This window comes from Aotus nancymaae, unplaced genomic scaffold (genome assembly GCF_030222135.1).
Source record: "Aotus nancymaae isolate 86718 unplaced genomic scaffold, 86718_ANA_hifiasm-v0.15.2.pri h1tg000059l, whole genome shotgun sequence".
NCBI classification, from domain to species: domain Eukaryota; kingdom Metazoa; phylum Chordata; class Mammalia; order Primates; family Aotidae; genus Aotus; species Aotus nancymaae.
In genome coordinates, this window is record NW_026988473.1 from 1,313,603 (window position 1) to 1,335,754 (window position 22,152).

The 22,152-nt window shown below is 39.3% G+C and overlaps 1 protein-coding gene across 15 annotated transcripts in view; it reads right to left on the reverse strand.

Annotated features, from left to right (window-relative positions):
• Positions 1-22,152, reverse strand: part of PPP6R3 (protein phosphatase 6 regulatory subunit 3) — a 153,480-nt gene that overhangs the window by 28,114 nt on the left and 103,214 nt on the right. For 13 of the 15 annotated variants that reach the window (XM_012452960.3, XM_064364660.1, XM_012452975.3 and 10 more), the window contains 7 exons: positions 21,297-21,426; positions 18,679-18,831; positions 16,132-16,281; positions 14,951-15,015; positions 11,808-11,923; positions 9,974-10,059; positions 3,212-3,298 (listed from right to left, as the gene is read on the reverse strand). In XM_012452960.3, the coding sequence (XP_012308383.1) occupies positions 3,212-3,298; positions 9,974-10,059; positions 11,808-11,923; positions 14,951-15,015; positions 16,132-16,281; positions 18,679-18,831; positions 21,297-21,426 (787 nt within the window). The remainder of the gene's footprint in view (positions 1-3,211; positions 3,299-9,973; positions 10,060-11,807; positions 11,924-14,950; positions 15,016-16,131; positions 16,282-18,678; positions 18,832-21,296; positions 21,427-22,152) is intronic. The other 2 variants (XM_012452972.2, XM_012452970.3) reach the window with 1 other exon arrangement.

The window sequence follows — 22,152 nt, forward strand, 5'->3', positions numbered from 1 at the left end:
AACGGTAGGGACAAGTCCTGGGCTGCTGGGCTGAGTTCTGGACCTATGAATGAATAGTATGACAGCCAGCATTAATATTAATGACATCAAAAAGAAATCAGCTCCTCTGAATTGCAGCTTTATCTTTTATGAGACAAAACAGATGCTCAGTACTTCAAAGATCTGGTAAAGAATCATGATGTTATTCTGTTGGGTAAGCAGCATGAATCATGCTCTGAGTTTATCTACAGATCAGAAATTTGGTCATGCGAAGGAAAAGGTTCCTCCCAATTTTTTTTCCCCCTTAAAAAAAGAAAAGATTTTTAAGAGACAGGGTCCTATGTTGCCCAGGTTGGACTCAAACTCCTAGACTCAAGCAACCCTCCTACCTCAGCCTCCAGAATAGCCAGACTACAGGTGCATGCCATCACAGTCAGTTCCCTCAAAATTTTTATACCTCTAGTGATCCTAATGTGATTCTCCTGGGTGTAAAGGGGAAGAAATATTCCCCAAAGTATTGCTGTATTTTAAATGTTTGAAAAATAAAATGCAAATACGAATGTATACACAAATACATGTACATATAGAATATACATACAGATACATATTTATCTATTCATCCATTTGGAGAGACATATAGCAACTGACAAACACTAGTAACTTCCATGCAATAATGCACAGAAAAAAGAAAAATGATCAAATGTAATCCTTATTAGTTCTAAGTCTATTACAGCTGCTAACAAAGAACTTCACATTTCAAATCTCATTTTAACTAGTAAAGCGACCAAAGCTTACAAACATATGTAAGTGAAGACTGTTATTGTATTCTATTCAAAGGTATATAAAAAGTGCTTTGAACTCTGAAAAATCTAAATCTGGAAAGCACCACATGGCTGTATAATTAATTTTAAAAAGCACACTTTCCCAGTACTGTCAACCTGGCCAAAGTTAGATACTGTTCAAGTCACTGAGAAGTGAGCCAGCCACTTTATTAAGCAAAACTCTTAATAGTAATGCCACCCAGGCAACAGAACTACTGGTCATCTAAATGTGGCCTGACTGCCTATCAGCAAGCCTGCATGTGATGTGAGGTAGTGGGAGATGGTGAGATCAGTGCTTGAGAGCCCATATGCGGCAGTCAGTCTGAATTCTCCAGATACTCCATAGTGGCCTCACCCTCCAAACCTCTAAGGCAGAATTAGGGAGATGGAGAGTCAAACACTAGACTTTAGGAGAACAGACGAGGCTAAAGACAGAAACAAATAGTCAGGGCACAAATGCCTGGAGGCACACCCCACTGGTGACGTGGCTCGGTTACCTGGTTAAACTATCTGTCCCAAGTTCTCTACATTCGAGGACTTTATCAACATGATGCCCAACTTCAAAGGTGAATGAGAACTTTGAGTCTACAAACTAATATTCTTATCTTAGTGGAGACTATGATGAAACTCTAATAAATTAACCTAGACTTTTTTGCATTCTCAAAATTTTAAGAAGTGCTTTGGAGCATATTTATTTTCAAAATAATACATGATTGGTTTAAACATGGAAAGAAAAATGTACTGGAAGACTGTCAATCAAAAAAGAATTACTCTTCCTACTTTGAAAGGTTCATATGAAGTGGGTAAATTCTGCAAGACTAAGCTTGCTGAGGGAGGTTGGTAAGTCAGTTTTCTGAATGAAACTGCTTCGTAAGCATGAGCTGTCAGTCAAACAAACAAAATAATGTAAGAAAACTCTCCCCAGAACAAGTATGACCCTGGATCCAGATACAGTTGAGAAATAAAGGACTCCACTTTCCAAATGTCTAAATTTAATCAAATTTAGATCAAATCGATAGCCCAAATTTCCAAGTTTATTATTATTATTAGGGTATTTTTTTTCTTAAAGCTGTATTTCAATAGGTACAAAATTACCTTAATAATTTACATTTGATATCATCAAGCTTCATTCTAGGGGTGGACCAATGGACAACACTCAGGTTCACGGCCACCTGGGTGGACTATTTCAGTACTCTGCAGGTGCTTCAGTGGAGGGAAAGCCCATTGTCAAGGTGCTTCCTGAGGCAACACCAGAGCACTCTGGGTAAAGGGCTGCTTGTACACATACAGTCTAACAGCAAGATCAGGCGGGAGGCTGTGAGGGCTGCCCTGGAAGGCACTGCTGCTCGACAGTGCCCCCTATGGACTGGCTACTTCCTGGCCCTAACCTCTGGAAATTGGCTGCCAAAGGGCAGAAGTGTCAAGAATCAACAGAGAAGCCAGCTAAGTGCTGAAATGCTACTTCAGACCTATCTGGGAAAGATGAATGCTAAACTGCCTTAGTATTAAAATCAAACAATTGCTTAGCTCAACCAATACTGGTATATGACAGGTGTAATACTTGGAAGCCAAAAGACAGGGCCAGCATAAGCATGTGAAGCTTCATCTAAGACAGGCTTAGAGACTTAAAAAAAAAAAAAGTCAGTTAACATTCAGTGCTGGGTGGGAAGGTGTCCTCGTTAATTCTACTGCTACACCAAAGCAACATGGAAGCCAAGACATTCCGGTCCTGGCTAAGGAAAGCTTCTCCATATGAAAAGCTGACAGCCTGCAAAAGGGCTTCTATTTTTAGTTCCCATACCTAGCAGAGAAGTGAAATCATTTGTCACTTCTCCAAGAACCAACAATGGATAATAAATCAGTACATTTAATATCCATAACCAGGCTTTCCCTCACAAAGATTAGAAGCTGGAGATAAATGGAGATGACACATTCAGGGGCAGGCAGATAGGGCTTGCACTGAATTACTTCAACTATAAAGTTACTTTAGATGTAACTATAATGGAACTTAGGGGCATTGGTAAGAGTTTGCTTTTACTTACATTTTAAACGTCTTATTTCTATTATTCTTACCTGCGGATCTCTACTACACAAATCTTTAAGCAACAACTCACCTATTGTAAAAGTCTGCATAACAAGCACGTGTGAGATGCCTTCTTAACTATTCAGTTCATTCAAATCTTCTGAAAATGTACTTGACACATCACTATTATCAGGTATGAACAATCCCTCGAAACATAACGTAAATCTACCTCTCATGTACCCAACACTTCCTATTTTAAATGCTTTGGCCCAACTAATAAGTAACCCCAAATCACATTCTAATACATAATCTGACTCTGAAGCTGATTCATAAAAGGCAACTAAACTAAGCATTTAAAATAAAAAGCAAAGCTTTAGGTGTAACTCACTTGCTGCAAAGAAGAATCCTGTGAGAAACCCGTTTCTTTAAAGTCAATTTCATCATCACTGGATGAATGAATATGGCAGGTTGTAACCTATATGCATAAAAATGTAGAAGACTATTTAACATAGAAAGGTTTTGGACATTTGTTATCAGCATTTTAATGGAAAAATCACATTTAGTTTTTTTCTGAATGTGTAACAGAAAAAACAAAAGTCACAGTTAAGCTGCCAAACCCACCCAATGCGTCAAGGGCACCCTTCCTTCCCTCGGGCCAGGCTGCTCCCTCCTGGTTATCCCCCTCCTCACTACCGACATCGCCAGAAAATAGAACCAGAGCTCAGTTACTCCATTTAAATGATTTTGACAATCACCTCCAATTAAATGTTCACAAAAGTAAAGACACAAGTAATGGCACAGATGAAACACAAAAACTTTCTATGTACCGGCCTGCAGGGTAACCCTGCAATCCCCAGGGATTACCAGTGCGCCACTCAAAAGGTCAGGTTTAAATATAACCATTTCATTTTAAATTCTTGGACTTCCTACCCACACTAAGAAAAGCACTGTCCAATAGCACTAAATGTGATTTGAGTCAGTTAACTCCCCACTCACAAAAAGACCCCAAATCATCTACCCCTGAAAATGTGCCCCCTGCCCCCAGAACTTACAATTAACTTTGAGTAATTAAGCAAAAACACAAACATGAACTGCTCACCAATTCATGGTTAAGTGATTTTTATTAATTCACAAATGTCACACAATATTGGGAAGAAGCATTAACAATTAGAAATCAAGATAAACAAATAAGTACAGCACTAATCATAGTAATTGCTATATGGCAAGGGATAAACATGAACAGTTTATAAAATTCTAGAAAGAAGTATTATATTTCTGTGGGTAACTTAAAACTGTATTCTAGGAGTTGTTTATCATGTACTTTTCATAGAAGTGTTTTTGGGCAAAGAATGCCATCTTAGGGAAGACATGAGCTGCTGCTTCCTGTTAACTCTTGAAACTGTACCTAACTGGCCTGGTCTGTTTTGCGAAGTTGCTCCAACATTGGTTCGAGAAACCCACGGAATTCAAATAGGTCTGTATAGGGTAAGGCTTGTAAAATTCTGAGCAAATCACTGCCTGCCTAAGATGAATCTCCCTTCCCTTTCCCTAACCATCTTTGGTAAAGCCACTAAGCACGGATGAAATTAAGCTGTAATAAACCCCAGTGTTTCCAACTATTTCACTCTACAGCCTCCCAAAGGTTTAGATAAAGCACTCCCATTCTGTTTGTGAATCTGGCCTGATGAAATCAAACGTAGATTCTGTGATCAATGAAGGACACCTACTTGAGTCAAGAGTGGCTGGCTTTAGTGAGTTACTGGGGAAAGATGTGGGCCTGAGGATGTTCCAGGAAAGCCTTGCCAGTGTGCAGAGGAAGGGTGGGAATACTGCGTGGCCATGACAGCTGGCATCTCACAGGACGACTATGTTCAAGAGCAGGTCAAGGGGCTGTACTGCAGTGGACTCGAGGAGCTTCGGGCCTTGTGGCTGGCAAGCCAGCACACACATCATGCTAAGGCCAGTGTGTTTTAGGGGTGCAACCCCACGGTGGGGCACAGAAATAGAAGGCCATGCAAAGAACTGAACAAAAGAAGACAGAACAGAGTTGGCCACTCTTAGCCAAGTCTTGCTGTCTAAGTTAAAATAAGATTCAATGTATCCTCATTCATACTTTTGCTTTTTCCTAAAAAATAAGGTTTTTAACACTCTTTAAAAATGGGACAGAAACTAACTTTTATTGAACAACTACTATGTGCCAGACATTGTGATTTTCCCTTTGTATGTTCTACTTAAACTGGATCCTCAAAGCAATATTAGAAGATATTTAAAAATGCTTTTTCTCCGAAATACAACTAGTTTTAGCAAGTTATTATTAACACAATGCACACACATCTTCACAATTACATTAATGGAAGATTTAAGTCTGATTCTATCCACACCATTTGAGTCTGAAATCATTATTAGTAAAATGAGGTAAAAAGATTATTTCTCCATGGGGGAAACTTACTAATCAGAATCCCACCAGTTCACTACTTAGATGTATACAAAACTGAGTTCCTGATCTACACTTCCAAACACGCTCCTTTTGAGGCATCTCCAGCTCAGTAAATGCTACCTTCACTCTTCCTCTTCAGTTAAAAACCTTGGTCATCTTGTTTCCTCTGTCCCACCAACCATGTCCACTCCACCTTCAAAATGGTGCCTAAAACCCCTCTCCAGTCCCATCGCCCCTCAGCGTCTGTTATCAGCTCCACAGTGCAAGCCAGCACTCCCTCGCCTGGACTAATGTTACGTTTGGCAGTTTCTCAGTCTCCCTCCTCCTAGCTCTTGCCCCACTGAGCAGTCTGTTCTCAACCCAACAGCCATAGCCATCTTTTAAAAATATACATCACAGTAGAGCACTTTTTAGTTCAAAACCTAATGACTTCCCATCTTGTAAGATAAACAACCTGCTCACCATGGACTAAAAAGCTGTACACAATCTGGCTGTTCAGTGCCTCTCTGGCCTCAAGTCTTTCTGTTCTCTCTTTGCTTACTGTTACTTCCACACGGGACAACATCCCAGTCCCTGCACACAATGGGAACAACGCAAATTCGAGCCCTTTGCATTTCACGCTTCCATCCTCCCTCAACAAATGCACCTTCCCAGTGAGACTTTCCTTGACACTGGATTTTAAACTGTACACCTGCCCCAAACACTCCCTACCTCCCTCCCATGCGTTGGCACCTTAGCACTTAGCATCTGAAACATGCATAGTCATGCATTGTTTCACAACAGGAATACATTCTGACAAAGGCAATTCTGTCATGCGAACATCATAGAGTTCACATACATAACCCTACATGGTAGAGCCTACTGCAGACCTGGGTTATCTGGTACAGCCCACTGCTCCTAGGCTACACACCTGCACAGTACTGTACTGAATATCAAGGCAACTGGAGCACAGTGGTATTAGTGTATCTACACACAGAAAATGTGCCATAAAATAAGAGTATTCTAATCTTATGGGACCACGTTATATATATTAGTCTATTGTTGACTGAAATGCTATGCAGTGCATGACACATACTGTGTGTGAACAAGATTTGTTTATCCATCTCCATTGAAGCAGAAATTTTTGCCAATTTTGTCTAGGACTATATCTTCAGTGTCTGGCACATTGTAGGCACTCAAATATTTATTGAATTAATGAGTACTAATAATCACTGAATAGAAACAAATACAGCAAAAAGCACGAGTATCTAACACTCTTGCCAAGCTAGATGTATTCTAAGTAAAGTACACTCTTGTTGTAGTGCAAACAGTTTCTGAGACACTCTTTCATAATAAAATGTTTGTTGTGTTAACTGTTGTTACAGGAAAAAGTAAACTGGTGTTTTCTTTACTTTGGCTGATTAGGTTGCCAAGGGAAATCAGAAGTGTGAAGTCACTGTTAAACTCTGAGGCCCGTATCAGTGACTAGTGGAAGCTAGAGACTTAATCCTCGATCCTCAAAGTATGGTCCCACCGAGGACTCCCAGCGTCAACATAACCTAGGGTTAGTTAGAAACACCCACTCTCAGGTTTCACCCTGACCTGTGGAAACCCCTGGTGATGAATATAGGCACACATTCAGATTATTCTGTATCTCTTCTTCTATCACTACCTTGTCAATGATGGGGAAGAAGCATCAACACTTTTAAATACGTTTTCCCCCTTGGAGGGGAAGGCAAAAAATGAAAGAAACTCAATTTTTTAAAGTCAGTACAAAAACATGTCCCCTGTTCTCGAAATTCACTCTACCTAAATCCTTGCCATTTGTTACACTTTGGGGACTTAGTCAAAACACAGAGGTCTTTGGATGTAATTAAAACACCAACTTTTGCTCATCATAAACTCCAAACATAAAAACAGAGAGAGTATATGAATCTGCTGTGTACATATTTGGGTATGATGGAGACAAAAGATTAAAGCACTTCAAATATCTTAGAGAGAATTAAATGTTACAGAAGTGATAGGAGCCTGGGGCTGGACACAGCTTATCCAAAAGAAGTGAGCAAGTCCTCAGGCGTACAGCCAACAGGACGGGTAAGTGTTCAGTGTATAAATGAATGTATCCTTGCTGTAAACAAAAAAATAAGAACATGTCAAGCCAACAGGACAGGTAAGTGTTCAGTGTATAAATGAATGTACCCTTGCTGTAAACAAAAAAATAACAGGTCAGGTTAACAATGTACTAACTTCAGCATGTGGCGCTGAACTGGACTGACTCCACTTCTATGAATATACCTAAAATAATTTCCAGAGGTAGCCAGGCTATCCTCAAATCAACTAAGTCAAGGTAGTGTATCTAATCTTATCTATTTGGGAAAGGGAGCAGGAAATCAGCAAGATACCACTTAACTACCAATTCCAGTGACAAATGTGTTAAGAAGGCAAGTGTAACTACCACATTTCAAGCATGGGCACTCTTTTTCTATGTCACTTTTGAAAGGGTAAGGCCCCCTCTATTTACCAAGTCATGTTCATAATAATATTTACAATTGCATTATTTTTCCCGACCCCACTGGTACCCAACCCCACTGAGATAATAGCTTGAAAACATTCTGGACAGGTAAATGAACAGCCTGGAGGATACAGTTAAAATCTCCTTGGTGCCTAGACCTACTACATAAGCATATTAAACACTGGGAATAGCTATAGTCCTCACAATACTATAAAGCAAAACTCCCTATTAGAAGGATTAAATGGAAGTGGTATTTGAGAAAGGGCTTGGGAACAAAGAATTGAAGAAGTCTTGAGATCCACTTGAAAGTCTCAGTAGACAGCAAAATTATGGAGTGGGGCTAACTCTAGAGGGGATATAGGCAATATTAAAGGGCTCTATAAATCTAACCACTTTTGCTATATAAGCCAACCTATCATTTTGTTTGACTTTAGATTACGTAGTCCAAGCATGACGGCAGAAAGGTACAGCAAGCAAAGAAGAACTGAGACACAATTTAAGTGACAGATGGAGCCCAAAATAATTTTTTCCAACAGTCTACCAGGGGCTGAATGTTTTATTTTTTGCTGCATGACCACCTCCATATATGTAGTAACATTGACACGCAATCACATAGCAGATCTGCTGACAGCATAATAAAGCAAGTGAGCATTATCTGAATTGTAATGAAGTCCTTCTTTACTACAGAACTGCTCACAAAAGAAATATGCTTGAGTTACCGAAGATAAAAGACTGTTTAAAAGTCTGATAACAAGTTTAATTGGACATTTTTGACCTCTACCTTTTAGGCCAATTGAAGGATAACTTTAAAAGAAATTTCCCAAACAAAATCAGAATATTCCTAAATACTCCTTTGTAAGTAAGAAACAAGACAATAATCCCCTTAAAAGAGACGATACTGCCTGCAAAGGAAACAACATGGGAGCTTCTCAAATTAAGTGGTTTGATTTAACCATATGGGAGAGGACAATTGCATTCTACAAAAAAATCCTGATTATCTGGAACACTCAAGTTAAATGATATTCTGGGTATCTATCTACAATGGGTAAAATATTAAAAATGACTTAACCCTTCCTTGATGATCCAGGGCTGTCAATACTAATGTCATTTTCTCTGCTGGGCTGTAATACACTGAGACACTAGGCTATTAGGCCTTAGGTGTATTTTAATTAAATGGCCCACATGGTCCCCTTTTAAGTTATCTCAACTTCATAATTCTTCCAACTCTTATTATTTCCTAATTTTATCATTATAGCCAGCTTAAAAGGCATGATTCGGTCAGGAGTCTGGAAAAGGATGACCATGTTTTTAGGCAATCGACAAAGTAGGAAGCACAGCAGTGACACGGAAGGACCAAGTGGCTGCTCTCTGGCTTTCAGAGGCTCTTCCCTCTTGTTTCAGGCTGCGAGATCATTGAATTTCTAACAAAGTGTTACTACATATTAGAAATTCAAGACTGCCACTGCTAAATTTGAAAGTTAGAATTAAATGCCAGACACAAACACTTCAATGTTGAGTCACGTGCTGCTTCTCAGCCAAGGCCACTCCTCGACTATCAGCTGGCGTGTGCTTGTAAAAGGAAATGCTTCCCCCATCTTTAAAACAGGAACAAAGCAATACTTACCTTAAAACTTAATGCGTTAAAAAAAAACAAAAAATACATTCCAAAGTCCAATATAATTTTTTAAAAAATTATCAATGCCATTATTCCCTGGCTAAAAGTACCAATTCTGGTACAAAATTTTAAAGCTGGGGTTTCAAAGTCATCCACAAAATTTTCCCCCATTAGGAATGATATAAAACGAGGGTATACTCAACTCAATAATGTTAGAAAAATATCCAAATGAATCCTTCGGTTTCCTAAGCACCCAGGGTTATTTGTGGCATGTGGCCACAAACCCAGCAGAATGAAGGAAGCGAGAGGCTGTTCTGCTGAGGTGCTTAGGCAGCAGGGCACGGAGGCAAATGGGCACTAAGGAGGGCGTGAAGCAGAAATCAGTGGCTTTTCAATATCTTTCTGTCATCCCAGGCAGGTAATTAGGAGTGGACTAGACAAATGGACAAGAATATTGTGAATGCTGACCTCTCTTCCTGGTAAAGTGGTAAGAACTCATCCTTGGCTCACAGACTGAGGCAAATGGATTATCTTTTACATCTTTCTGAATAAATGGGCAAAGGCTAAGAGTACTGAAAAAATAAAAATGTAACCTTGTAAAACCTACTAGATCTACCGTGTTCCTCTTGTTAGTTTCTCCTAAGGAGCTTGTGCAGAACGTCTCCCATCGTTCCCTGACTTCGTCGGGAAGATCTTCAGAGTGAGAAAAGCAAAAAAGCATTATCACCACAATGACCTCCACAGAGACAAATAAAGTAAACAGGTAATATAAAAGTGGGCCTACTCACCTGGTTCATCAATGGTGAGCAGGCCCTATCAGGTGAGAAACTGGGTGACAGCCAGCCCAGTGCTCTTAGAGAAATGGAATTAAACCTTGCATAGCCCAAATCCCGCGGACTTTCAGGAACCAGAATCCCCTGCCCAATGGTATAGGCTTGATTAGGCCAAGAGCCCTAAGGTAGCTCTGTGAACTTAACAAGTTTCTAAAAATGTTCTGGCAGAAGCTTAACCTGGAAAGTGTGTTTCCAACGAGCTTTTCTGAGAACAGTGGTAGGTGTTTAAGAAGGTGTCAGGGATCGGGGGTGGGAGGGAATCTTTCCATGGTCAAGTTAAGTTTAGAAAATGCTGGAAATGACAGCATACTTTCTTGAAATGCTCTCATTGGTACCTGGCCAATGAATGTTCCACAGAACCTAGTATGGCTTCTCAAATTGCTCCAAGATCATGTTTCCTAAATATTTGTGTCGTGGGCCAACACAGATACAGGTATAATAGTGAAATTCTACCTTCTAGAGAAATGTTAAAGAAAAGGATAAACAACTGCTTTTCGGAGAAAATGAAACCATGATGTAATTTTGGAGGCCTTACTGAAGTTGTCATTTGATAATTCTGGTTTAAAACAACCATGCATGTGCGCACACTCACGCAAGTGTACACACGTACCACCTGGCAAACAGCTTCCATAAAGGAAAGACTGATCTAAAAACTTAATCATATCACATGGCCATGTCTTCTTAGTTAGGACATAAACTGTATGGTGAAATGGCTCGAGGAGGCGGCTTATACCTCTTACACTTCTCTCAAGTAGCAAAATTACAAGTGGGCACACACCACTTTTTCCATCTCTGGGTGACAAATGTACTTTTAGTGCACACTCAACAGGGAATAAATAGCCTCTTGAACAAACAAATATTGTTAAGAGAAAAATGGAAGATCCACTGGGAAATGATTTTAACTCAGAATGAATCATGGACCATGGATGTTAAAAAATTGTTCACATTCACAACAGGTCTCAGGACTAGTAATCCTGTTGGTACAAAAACCCAGAGTACACAGAGCTCCTCAGATGCTCTCATTTTGGAATTAGACTCATGGCCTGGGGCCAGTGTAGAAAGCATCCATACAGTTTCTTCCAAATAAGCTTGGGCTGATTAAACTGAAATGCTTGTACAGAAAGAGTCTTTAGAAGCTAATACCCCTCATTTTAGTGATAGCAATATCAAAGAAATGCTGATAAAATGCCCTAATATTCCAGTTAAAGGAAGTTAATTCATAGGCTATATAGAGGCCTTCAGAAAATAAAAGGCAAAAATCATAGTTGAAGTGGCTCAACTGCTAGCATGTGAGTACTTCACACTCACAGTACTCAAAAGAATGATTCACTGAGCAATGCTCTTTAAGCATGACAATAGGTGACTCTTGTATGCTGAATCCAGCCAGGCCTGCCAATGCTAATTGCATGCTAACTGTATGCACAGCAACACAGCCCAAAACGACACTGTTCAAACACATTCTCAAGAACCTCATTCAAACAGATAATTTGTCAAATATAAAGAAGTTCCACAAATTGCGATTAAAAATGCTACATGTAATTTCTACTTGACCCCTAAATCCTTTCTGCAACCCAACACAAATGTAATTACAATTTCACAAAAACTTACCTTTGATAAGTTGCTGCACTAATGTACTGTTGGGGCCCTTATCAGTGCTGTGCACAATGCAATTAGCTATCCTCGTTAGGTGTCCCATGTAACCATGCCGTCTTCCTCCCTCAGCCCTGGTAAGAGGTAAAGGACAAATACTTAGATTCCTGATAGGATGAAGTGATGAAATACTTGCTCTAAGTACTGCGGACTTCTAAGCAATCATTTTAAATACCGAGGGCACTGAAGATGACGACAATAGACAGAAAAGAAAAAGGAAGGAATGGAAGGTGCCAGAATGCAGCATGGTCGGGAAGGGATCTGAAATTGTCAAAGATTATATGGCAGCCTCAGTCAACAGGCCACAGTTTATTCAAATATCAAAAATAATCACTGTCAATAACATTATTTTTAAAAGATCAAATAAACATTCACTGATGCCTAACGTTACTATGACTTTCTTTTATATCTTTTTTTATGAAACTTCTTCAAATCTTAATCAGATTACAATGAGCTGAGATGAGAATTCTGCTGGTTCATTTTCTTAAAAGATAAAAAAAATTTATTACATCAATGAACAGAAATAGTTCTCTACCGATGACATTTCTCAAGTTCAGATATTGGCTGATTTGAGGACTTGGCCAAGACAGGAGATAGTCAACTGGTACCTGACCATATGCCATTTTGAACATATGCAAATAAACTTAGTTCTTGTCCTTTTCTCATTTCTGGTCTCATCTTCCCAACCATGATCTATCTTTACATTTAAATAAATTCAAATCAGGCCAGGCACAGGAGCTCACACCTGTAATCTCAGCACTTTGGGAGGCAAAGGTGGGTGGATCACTTGAGGCCAGGACTTTGAGACCATCCTGGGCAACATTGCAAAAACCCAACTCTACTAAAAATATAAAAATTAGCCAGGTGTGGTGGTGCATACCTGAAATCCCAGCTACTCAGGAGGCTGAGGCAGAAGAATTGCTTCTACCCAGGAGGCAGAGGTTGCAGTAAGCCAAGATTGTGTTACTGCACTCCAGCCTGGGTGACAAAGCAAGACTTCATCTCAAAAAAAAAATTATATATATATATATATATATAAATTTTTTTATCTGCAATTGAAAATCTTTTGTTTCATAGGGCTTAAAGTCTTGGCACTCTGTAAACAGGCAGCGATTATTATTCATATCAGTCTGATTTTGCTGCCTATTTACAAAGTGCCAAGATTTTAAGCCCTATGAAACGAAAGATTTTTGATTGCAGACAGCAGGGAACGCTGCAGAGACTTTTGCTTAGAGAATAGTTCTTCAGAAGACATACTAAAAATATTTAAAAAATAAAAAGAAAAAACCATCCTATGCTTGAAGCGTTGCTTGTAAAATAAAGTATCTGCTAGAGAATCTTAGAGGGCCTGGGGTGCCTAAAGGTAAGAAAGCACAAGGCTGATTATTTATTTATTTAGAGACCAAGGTTTTGCTTGTCACCCAGGCTGGAATGCACTAGTGCAATCACAGCTCACTGCAGCCTCAAACTTCTGGGCTCAAGCAATCCTTTCACTGCAGCCTCTTGAGTAGATGGGACTATAGGCAAGTACCACCATGCCTGGCTAATTTTTTGTAGAGCCAAGATCTCCCTATGTTGTCCAGACTGGTCGTGAACTCCTGACCTGAACCAATCCTCACATCTCAGCCTCCCAAAGCAGTGGGATTACAGGTATGTACCACCGTGCCTGGCCAGGGTTGATCTCCCCTGAGCTGCTCAGTTTCTTTAAGTTCTTCAGTAAGATCCAGAGCTCCAGGTGCCACCTACAGGCAACTTCTTAGTCACTCTCCTGCACTCCCTCAAGTATGCAAGTGAAAAAAAACAAAGGCCCACCTCCAAGGTGGCCCACGGCTTCAAATGTGCTTCAGGCTGGTGTCCAAGGAAACAAGGAAAATTCTTTCAGAGTCCCTCCAGATGGAGGGAATGGTATTCACCAGGCCTCCAGAGAACAGAGCTCACACGGAGAGCAGGCACAAAGAATATCTCAGCCCTGGTCAGATGAGGAGCCAGCAAGAAAACTGGAAGTTGGGTAGGGCACACAGAAGCTAAGATGAGGTCAGACATACAACCAGAGATGTCAACTGGGCCACAAACAGCACCTCCAAAGAGCTCCACTTAGAAGAATGTATCTGAGGTACCAATACTGGCCCTTTGCCACAAACGAACAAAATGCTGATTTCCCACATAAAGCCAAATCAAAACCCCAGCAGTGCTTATTAAGCAATTAAAAAAAAAAATCAAACCTCACAAAGTAAGGCTGACACCCAGGAGTCATTTATTGCTCCTGGAGACACAGAGACATGTAACAAGAATGCTGGGAAATCATCGACCACAAAGGACCATGAGAGAAATTCTGCGGTTGACAGAAATGTCTTGACTGTAGTGGTGGTGCTGGTGACTTCAAGCATCAGTCAGTATTCCTAGGACTGTACATCTAAAATGAGCTTTACCACATGAGAATTAAATCTCAATAAACCTGTCTTAAAAACAAACACAGAAGCATGCCTTCAGGGTGTTTTCCAAACACACCCTTATGCCACCGTGCTTCAGAATCTACGGGGTGACAAAAAGGCTCCCAGAGCACTAGGTGCTGTTACTCTAAGAAGTTTTGTGTAACGAAGCTACTAATACTTCACATCACCTTGCCAATCAGCTAACAACATTTTCTAAAAAGAAAATACTGAGCAATTTTTTCCCTCTTAGGTCCATGCACAAAGCGACTCTTCCCTACAATGAGAATATGTATTTGATACCTTCTGTTCTGGGTATAAGGTGACCAGGACAAATATACTAAGTTAAATCATCAAGGACTTAACTTGAACCTTGTAACTCTTAGACCAACAGCCATTCAAAAAGGACCAGGAAGTAAGTTTCAAAGGCAGCACAGAGGTGGGGAACCTTCCAAACTCACTGGTTTCACCCCAAAAACAAGAGGACCTAACAAGAAATTATTAATATTATAAAAATAACTGTTACAATGAAATAATCTCGGGAAAAGTTTAAATTGTAAAATGGCCAGTATCATGTAATTATTTCCATTTTTTTCTGACTAGGGCAAGAAGGTATTATTTTCTTCATATTACCAATCAAACTAAATGCTTTCAAAAAAACAATTTACTTACTGTTTCTTCTCATTCATTTCCCAGGCTTCAAGTATTCGTTCTATTAATTGACATTTTTGGAAAAGCTGAATAAAAAAGAATTATTCCAGTTAACACTTCAAAGCACCAAAACGTTAAAGTAAAATAGAACTCTAGGTTAAAGACAACAGTAGTATGCATAATCTAGCAAGCTCAATATTGCTAACCCAAATGCAATATGATAACGAATTTACTGCAGACCCTCAGAACACTACAGGGATTCAAATCAGGATCCACACCCTCCACAGATCATCTACTGGGAAACTCAGTGTTATAGGTAGTGTAGTTAACCTAAAGCAAAGCTAGGTTTTATTAGTTGTGAAAACTCATACCAGAAATACAAAACCTGATTTAAAGTAAAATGGAATAAAGAAAATTATGCCTTGGCAAAAATTTAACTTAGAATCCAAAGTAATACTTATACTTTTAAAATGTGAGCAAAACTTACTTCCAGATGATTAACTGCATTAATATTAAAAACAGGTGTGTTTTGTCAACATTCTGCAAGTCAGTGACAACTGCTGAGAGCTGTAATACCGGAAGGTGCAATGCCAGTTTTACCCAGGTGTCATTTGTCTTTCCCGAAGACTTAGCTATTCCAAGCCACCCTTTTCTACATTTTAGGTCTGAGAGTAAACCAAGTGTGAGCTAGAAATTTTCAAAGTACCACAGAACTACCAAGCAAGAAGAAATCTGAAGACTGACTTAGTAGAATCATCTCATATTTGACAGAAGAGAAAAAGAGACCCCAAGAAGAGACTCTCAACATTACAGAGAACTCAATTCTCCTGACTTTCAGTCATGTATTTGGCAAAGAAATTACTTTTCAGTCTGCCAAATAATAGTGCAAATGTTTTCCAGAGTATTTAACTTCCGATGATTCTTCAAATTGTCAAAATATTTATATACCTTCAAATCTATTAATGATAACACATGAGGAGGCCATTTAGTTTTTTCCTTACAAGACAGTTCATTTGATCATTATTTGTCAAGTACTTGATTTCTATAATCATTTGTTAAAAGTGAAACGAATACATGATAGTTAAATATTTAGACTCTGAAATCTAATCTCAAGCCCTTAAACCTCAATTCATGTCACAGTCAAGTGGAAAACTGCTATAACCAGGAGAGTGTGGGAGAAAAACGAGACCAAATAAGCTTACATGTTTCAGTAACAAATTATCACCAGTGGGGTCTTGATCAGTAATTGTGGCATTTTCTGTGTTTTCAAAAGGACTTGCAAGAATCAGTGCAATACAAATTTCCACTTGTGTATGCAAAAAGTTATTCCATGTATATTTGAAGAACATGTTCTACAAAAAAGAAAAACCATGTTTTATTCAGTTACCTCAATGTTTAAGCCAATACTTTAATATATTTACAGAACAGTGATTTAATAAAGTAAAAATGATGTGCTCTCAGTCCATAAGGACCAGTTAAAAGGAACACGAGTTCACATTAGTACTCGCATAACCAGTTTCATTTTCTGGGGTTTCAGTTACCTATAGTCAACGATCTGAAAACAGGTGAGTACAATACAGTAAGACATGCTAAGAAAGAGATAACATTCACATAACATTCATTGTAGTATAGTATTATAATTGCTCTACTTTATTATTAGTTATTAATCTCTTCCTGTGCTTAATTTATAAATTAAACTTTGTCACAGGTATGTATAGGAAAAACATATAGTATATATATATAGGGTTCAATATTTGTGGTTTCAGGCATCCAAAGGGGGTCTTGGAAGGTATCCCTCATGAATAATGGAGACTACACAGGAATTCGAAATGCTACTTTGGAGCCTAAATGGCATGCTATCTGCTTATTTGACATGCCACAGAACTGGCATGGAATTTATTAAAAAAAAAAAAAAACAGCAACAAACATACAAAGACAAAAGCATGTTTCTCAAGGAGAAAAGGATATTTTTGTTTTCAAAGCAAGTAACACAAATACTAAGTATGGTAAATTTTCTATAATTTTAAGTTTTTAAGAATTTCACGTTGATGCTGGGCGCAGTGGCTCATGCCTGTAATCCCAGCACTTTGGGAGGCCAAGGTAGGCGGATTACGAGGTCAAGAGATCGAGACCATTCTGGCCAACATGGTGAAACCCTGTCTCTATTTAAAAAAAAAAAAAAAAAAAAAAAGAATTTCACATTGATGCAACAAATATTTACTGATGGCTTTTGTACAGGGTATTGTACTAGATGCAATATGGCAGACAGAGGTACACAAAAATATGGTCCACAGTCTTGAGGTGCTCACGACTCAACTCCGGCATACAGAACGTAGAATTATCAGTAAAAACAAATGGTACAAGAGGCAGTACCATGAATCTCCTGGAAGTACAAGGGTTTTCAAATTACTTGAAAAGGTAATAGCATTACAAAAAGGAAAGAATGTCTAAAAGCACAAAATGCATCAAGTATGTATTCAGGATATGATTGGGTCTGGTTATCCAATCTCAGAATGAAAAAGTAAAGAATGACTCCTCTAGTAGTCTCATCAAATTTATGACCACTCAAAAGCAGTCCTAAAGATTAACAGAATAAATTAACAATAACTGTATACTTCTATTCATAAAATGAGGGACCAGTGAACAATGACTTCAGAAAGTTATATTCCTGGAGTTTTATTTATACACTAGATGGTAGGACAAAAAAGTCCCCAGAGGGCAATGACCATACTAGTTATCAAAGAAACTGTAATTCTTTAAATCTTCATCTCTTTTTCCAAATAGCTCCTGTTTTCTATGCTCTATACTGATTTAACCCAAAGCTGAAACCTAACAAAAATATCTAGGTGACCTAGGAAGCACAATGATGTGGCTGATAAAGCACGCATGGGTTTGAAATTGGGTGAATTCAAATCTTAGCTTCACCACTCACCAGCCATGGAATGCATCCTCTCTCTGGGCATGATCTGAAAATCACATCCTCTCTCTCATTATAATGTTCACCTGAGTGTCCTGGGGATCACCCAGGATTACCTGAATAGTGTATATAAGGTGAACATTACAATGCCTGTCACACAGTGAACAAATACCTCCTCTGAAACACCCCTAAATCTCCCCCAAATATATGATGTGACCAGATGTCTTGTGAAACCTGAAGTGTTAACCCTTGTGCTTTCTGTGCTGTGGGTGGCAGCAAAGATAGAAGTAGCAGGGGCTCCAGAGCTGGGCCTGTGGATTCTAAGCACAAACTCTGAAACTGGGGAATTCAGGGGTCAGGAAAACTTCAATAATCCTGGCTTTTCCTTCTCCTTCCATTGATAAGCAGACTATTAACTGTCTCAAGGAAGAGTCAATCCAGACCATATGGCATCAGGTACATTATATAGATATCTCCCAGTGGCAAGAAGACAAAGGTTTGTCCCCTCGATAAATATGAACAGAAAACAATGCTGTACCCAGCAGTGACTGTCCACATGAGGCAGAGCATGAGGGAAAGGCCGATGTCTCTTAATCATCTTCAAAATCCTATGTTACAATTCTTTATACAAAGCAACAGTAGATGCCTAGTGAACAATTATAAGCATCCGAAATTTATGACAAACTCAAGGCAAAAACTATATAAAACACCATTTATGCTCAGATCAAGAAAAGTCACTGACATACTGCAAATCTGTATAATTGTAACTTGGTTAAATATTTGTGAAATGTCAATGGCAAATCAAAATGTCTGTGAGCAGGGAAAATCTCACCAATATGACTCCAATGCTATTCAGCTCCATAAGGTCCCCATTTATACTGCTGGTATTGGTTTGAAGCAGGCTGGATATCAACCTAATCACATTCAACCGGGTATTCCCCACAGGAGGATCCAGAACACCCCATGTGGTCTTCATCACACTTTTCTGAAGAAGAAAAAGCTTTCCAATTAAATTCAGTAAAACAAACAAGCAAATGGTGTACTTGCTAAGACATGACACTAGTTTAACCCTGTTAACAACATGGCCTGAATTCTACACCCATAACAAAATCTAGAGCTCCTCTTGATAGCTTTAAGATATAATGAAATAACCAAGCAGGAAGAAGAAAAAAAAAATCAAGTTATTTCCCCAGACCATAAATGTTATAAGAAATCAAGTGTCTCCCTGCCTCAACATTCTAAGCTGTCATGAGAAGAACGTGGAAGGCTACAGAATACCCCAGGAAAATAAAAGAAGGTATGGCTGACCACAGTAGCTCACGCCTATAATCCCAGCACTTTAGGGAAGCTTAGGCAGGTGGATCACCTGAATTCAGGAGTTTGAGACCAGCCTGGGCAACATGGTGAGACCCTGTCTCTACAAAAAACACAAAAATTAGCCATGTGTGGTGGTGCACATCTGTAGTACTAGTTGCTCAGGAAGCTGAGGTGGGAGAATCACGTGGGCCCAGGAAGTTGAGACTGCAGTGAGCTGTGATTGTGCCACCGGACTCCAGCCTAAGCAACAGAGAGAGACATTGTCTTGGGAAAAAAAAAAAAGGAAGAAGGAGGAGGAGGAAGAAGAAGGAGGAATGAGGAAGATGAAGAAAGAAGAAAGAAAGAAAGAAGAAAAGTAGTAGTAGTAGTAGTAGTAGTAGTAAAAATAGTAGTTACAAGTAGTTTTGGAATACAATCCTCAGTCTTTGCCAAATCTGTGATAAAAATGCAAATTCAGACATTGCTTCTGAATCACAAACCTGAAATGTGATCAATCTAAACCTGTTCCTATCCATCAACAGGAGTTTCTATAGTCTGAAATCACAAAAGACAGAAGCAGAACATTTCCTAACTTTAGAAGTCTGAGAGGCCAGGGTGACACATCACAACCTAGGTCAGGCTGCCCTTTCTGCCCTTCCCCATCTACATCAGCACCCTTGCTCTCTCTGGCTCCCACCCTCCCGAGGACTGACAAGAGCTGTAAGGCCCACAGTTTTACTCTCTATGGAAAACAGCTCTAGTTGGCAGGTTTTGTAAAAAACTTCATGAATTTACTTATAGACCACATCGTATAGCAAAACCAGGTATGAACAGAACTCACACAGTCCTAGGAGTAACAGAGAAGTCCAAACAAGACACTGCTTTTACTTCTGAATCAGGGCCAAGAACCAGATGCCACCTGTTTGTCCACCCAGAAAGAAGATGGGTAGGCCACCTAAGACACAGGTGAGCCCTTCCTCCCTCTCGGATCCTTCTTCCACCTCTGTCTTCCACTTGTGATGTTCTCGCCGCTTCTAAATCTTTTCATTTTCTTTCCTTACTCTGTTTTTCTTCCCAGGACTGGCATGAAGGATGCCACTGACCGTCACCATCAAACACCAACAGAGGCACTTTCCCTAAGGGCAAGCACCAACACTATGGTCCACATCCAACACAGGCCAAACGCAGATAAGATGATGTGGCTGGAATGGAACCAGCAGAATAATGCAAACTCTGAGTGCAGTGGTGGAACCACGACCTGCTCACCCAGTGGCATCAAGTATCTGAAAAGATGATCTGGATATGAACTAGACTCCCTGGGTTATATAAGTTATTCTGTGCTTCCTCAACTCCAAACAGTTAAATAAACAGAAAATATCTAATTTAGAAGTGAGAAACTAGCATTCTAAATTCCCAGTAACTCGCACAGTAGTAACTACAGAGATACACACTATATGGGACACTAGATTCAATCATATAGGGCAGAAAAAAAAGGAAAGTTAAGAATTGTTGCTGGGAACAGAACTAACATGGAACTGAATCTTCCACCCTAGACTCCAAAAGCAAGTGATTCTTGCCCTAATCTAAATCTGTACCAATCCAAGAGGCGAAAGAACATTTGCAGACTGCTGACAAAACTCTTGTGTGTCTCCACTAAGGAAACAGTCATTTTAAAATTAGCACATGTGATGCTCTGTACTGAAAAACTAACCCCCCAAGTCATATTCTCTCCGAATTGTATACTAAAACTTCAACCTACTCTTTCTTAGATAATGTCGTCTGTTCATCAAACATATACTGCTCCAACTCTGAGTAAGAAAACACAATTTCAAAGATCAATTTCTGAAAGATTAGCTTTTCCTCAAACATGCAAAAATAATACGCTACAAGAAGAAAATTTTTTCTTTATTAGCATGTAAGTACCCAAGAATTTACAGAAGAATGAAAAGGTAAACTTTTTAAGCAGACAAATATTTTGTTTAATTCTCCATTCTCCACTCAAAAGCAGTAAAAATAACTGGCAGTATACCTTGTAACATAGTTTGCACATGTGGACCACAGCCAGTTCTGTCACTCCTGAGGTCCATATATATTCAAATGGCTGTTTAAAGCAAACTACTGGCTGGCCAGCCATGCTTAAGATAGCTCCCCTACCTTGGGTGGCTCCAGCAGGAGTTCATGAAAAGATCCAAGTCTTCCTCTGATGGCTTCTAGAACACTCTTGTTTACTGAACAAGCTGAATGGCTCATGCCTGGTGGGCAGATCTCTATATGGCCTTCAAATCTTGAAACAAAGCAAGGTAATTTTAGTTATTATAATTGCAACAAATCATTCAAGGTATCAATCATGTATGTCTTTACTTAGTGATTGTATAATAATGATTGTATCAACATTTCTGGCTGCAGGAAGAAAGACTAGGAAGAAAGTATAATGAGGCTGAAGAGGGTTAATAAAACCTCCATGAGGCTCAGCCTCTATAACCTGCAACTCAAACAGCTACAGTATCAGGTAAAAAATTACATGTGGTTTCTTCCCATTCTAACCTCCTAAGTCCTTGTAACTATTATGCAATAACAAGTCTTGAAGTGACCAGGAAATTTGGAAAGCAAAAGGGATCCAACCTCTGGATTACAGGACACCCACATTCCCTGCCAGTTTGGGATGTTATTAATGAACAGCCCTGTATGTGTTTCATACAATTTTTCCTAGATAATCAACATTATTTCCTATTTAAAAGGTTTAAATTTTTCTACATAAAGCTCAATCTATACTCATTATAACCTACTTGTTACAGGAAAACAATTACAGGTGGAATGATCCGAGTTGGGTAAATACTCAGAGTAAGAATCCTGGGTGACATTATAAATGTTTAACTTTCTAAGAACTGACACACATTTCTACAAAGTGGCTGTATGACATTGCATTCCCAACAGTAATGTGTGCAACTTCCAGTTGCTCTGATACTGCACTGAGCACTGTCTATTCTGTTTGTCTGGTTTAGCTAAGGGG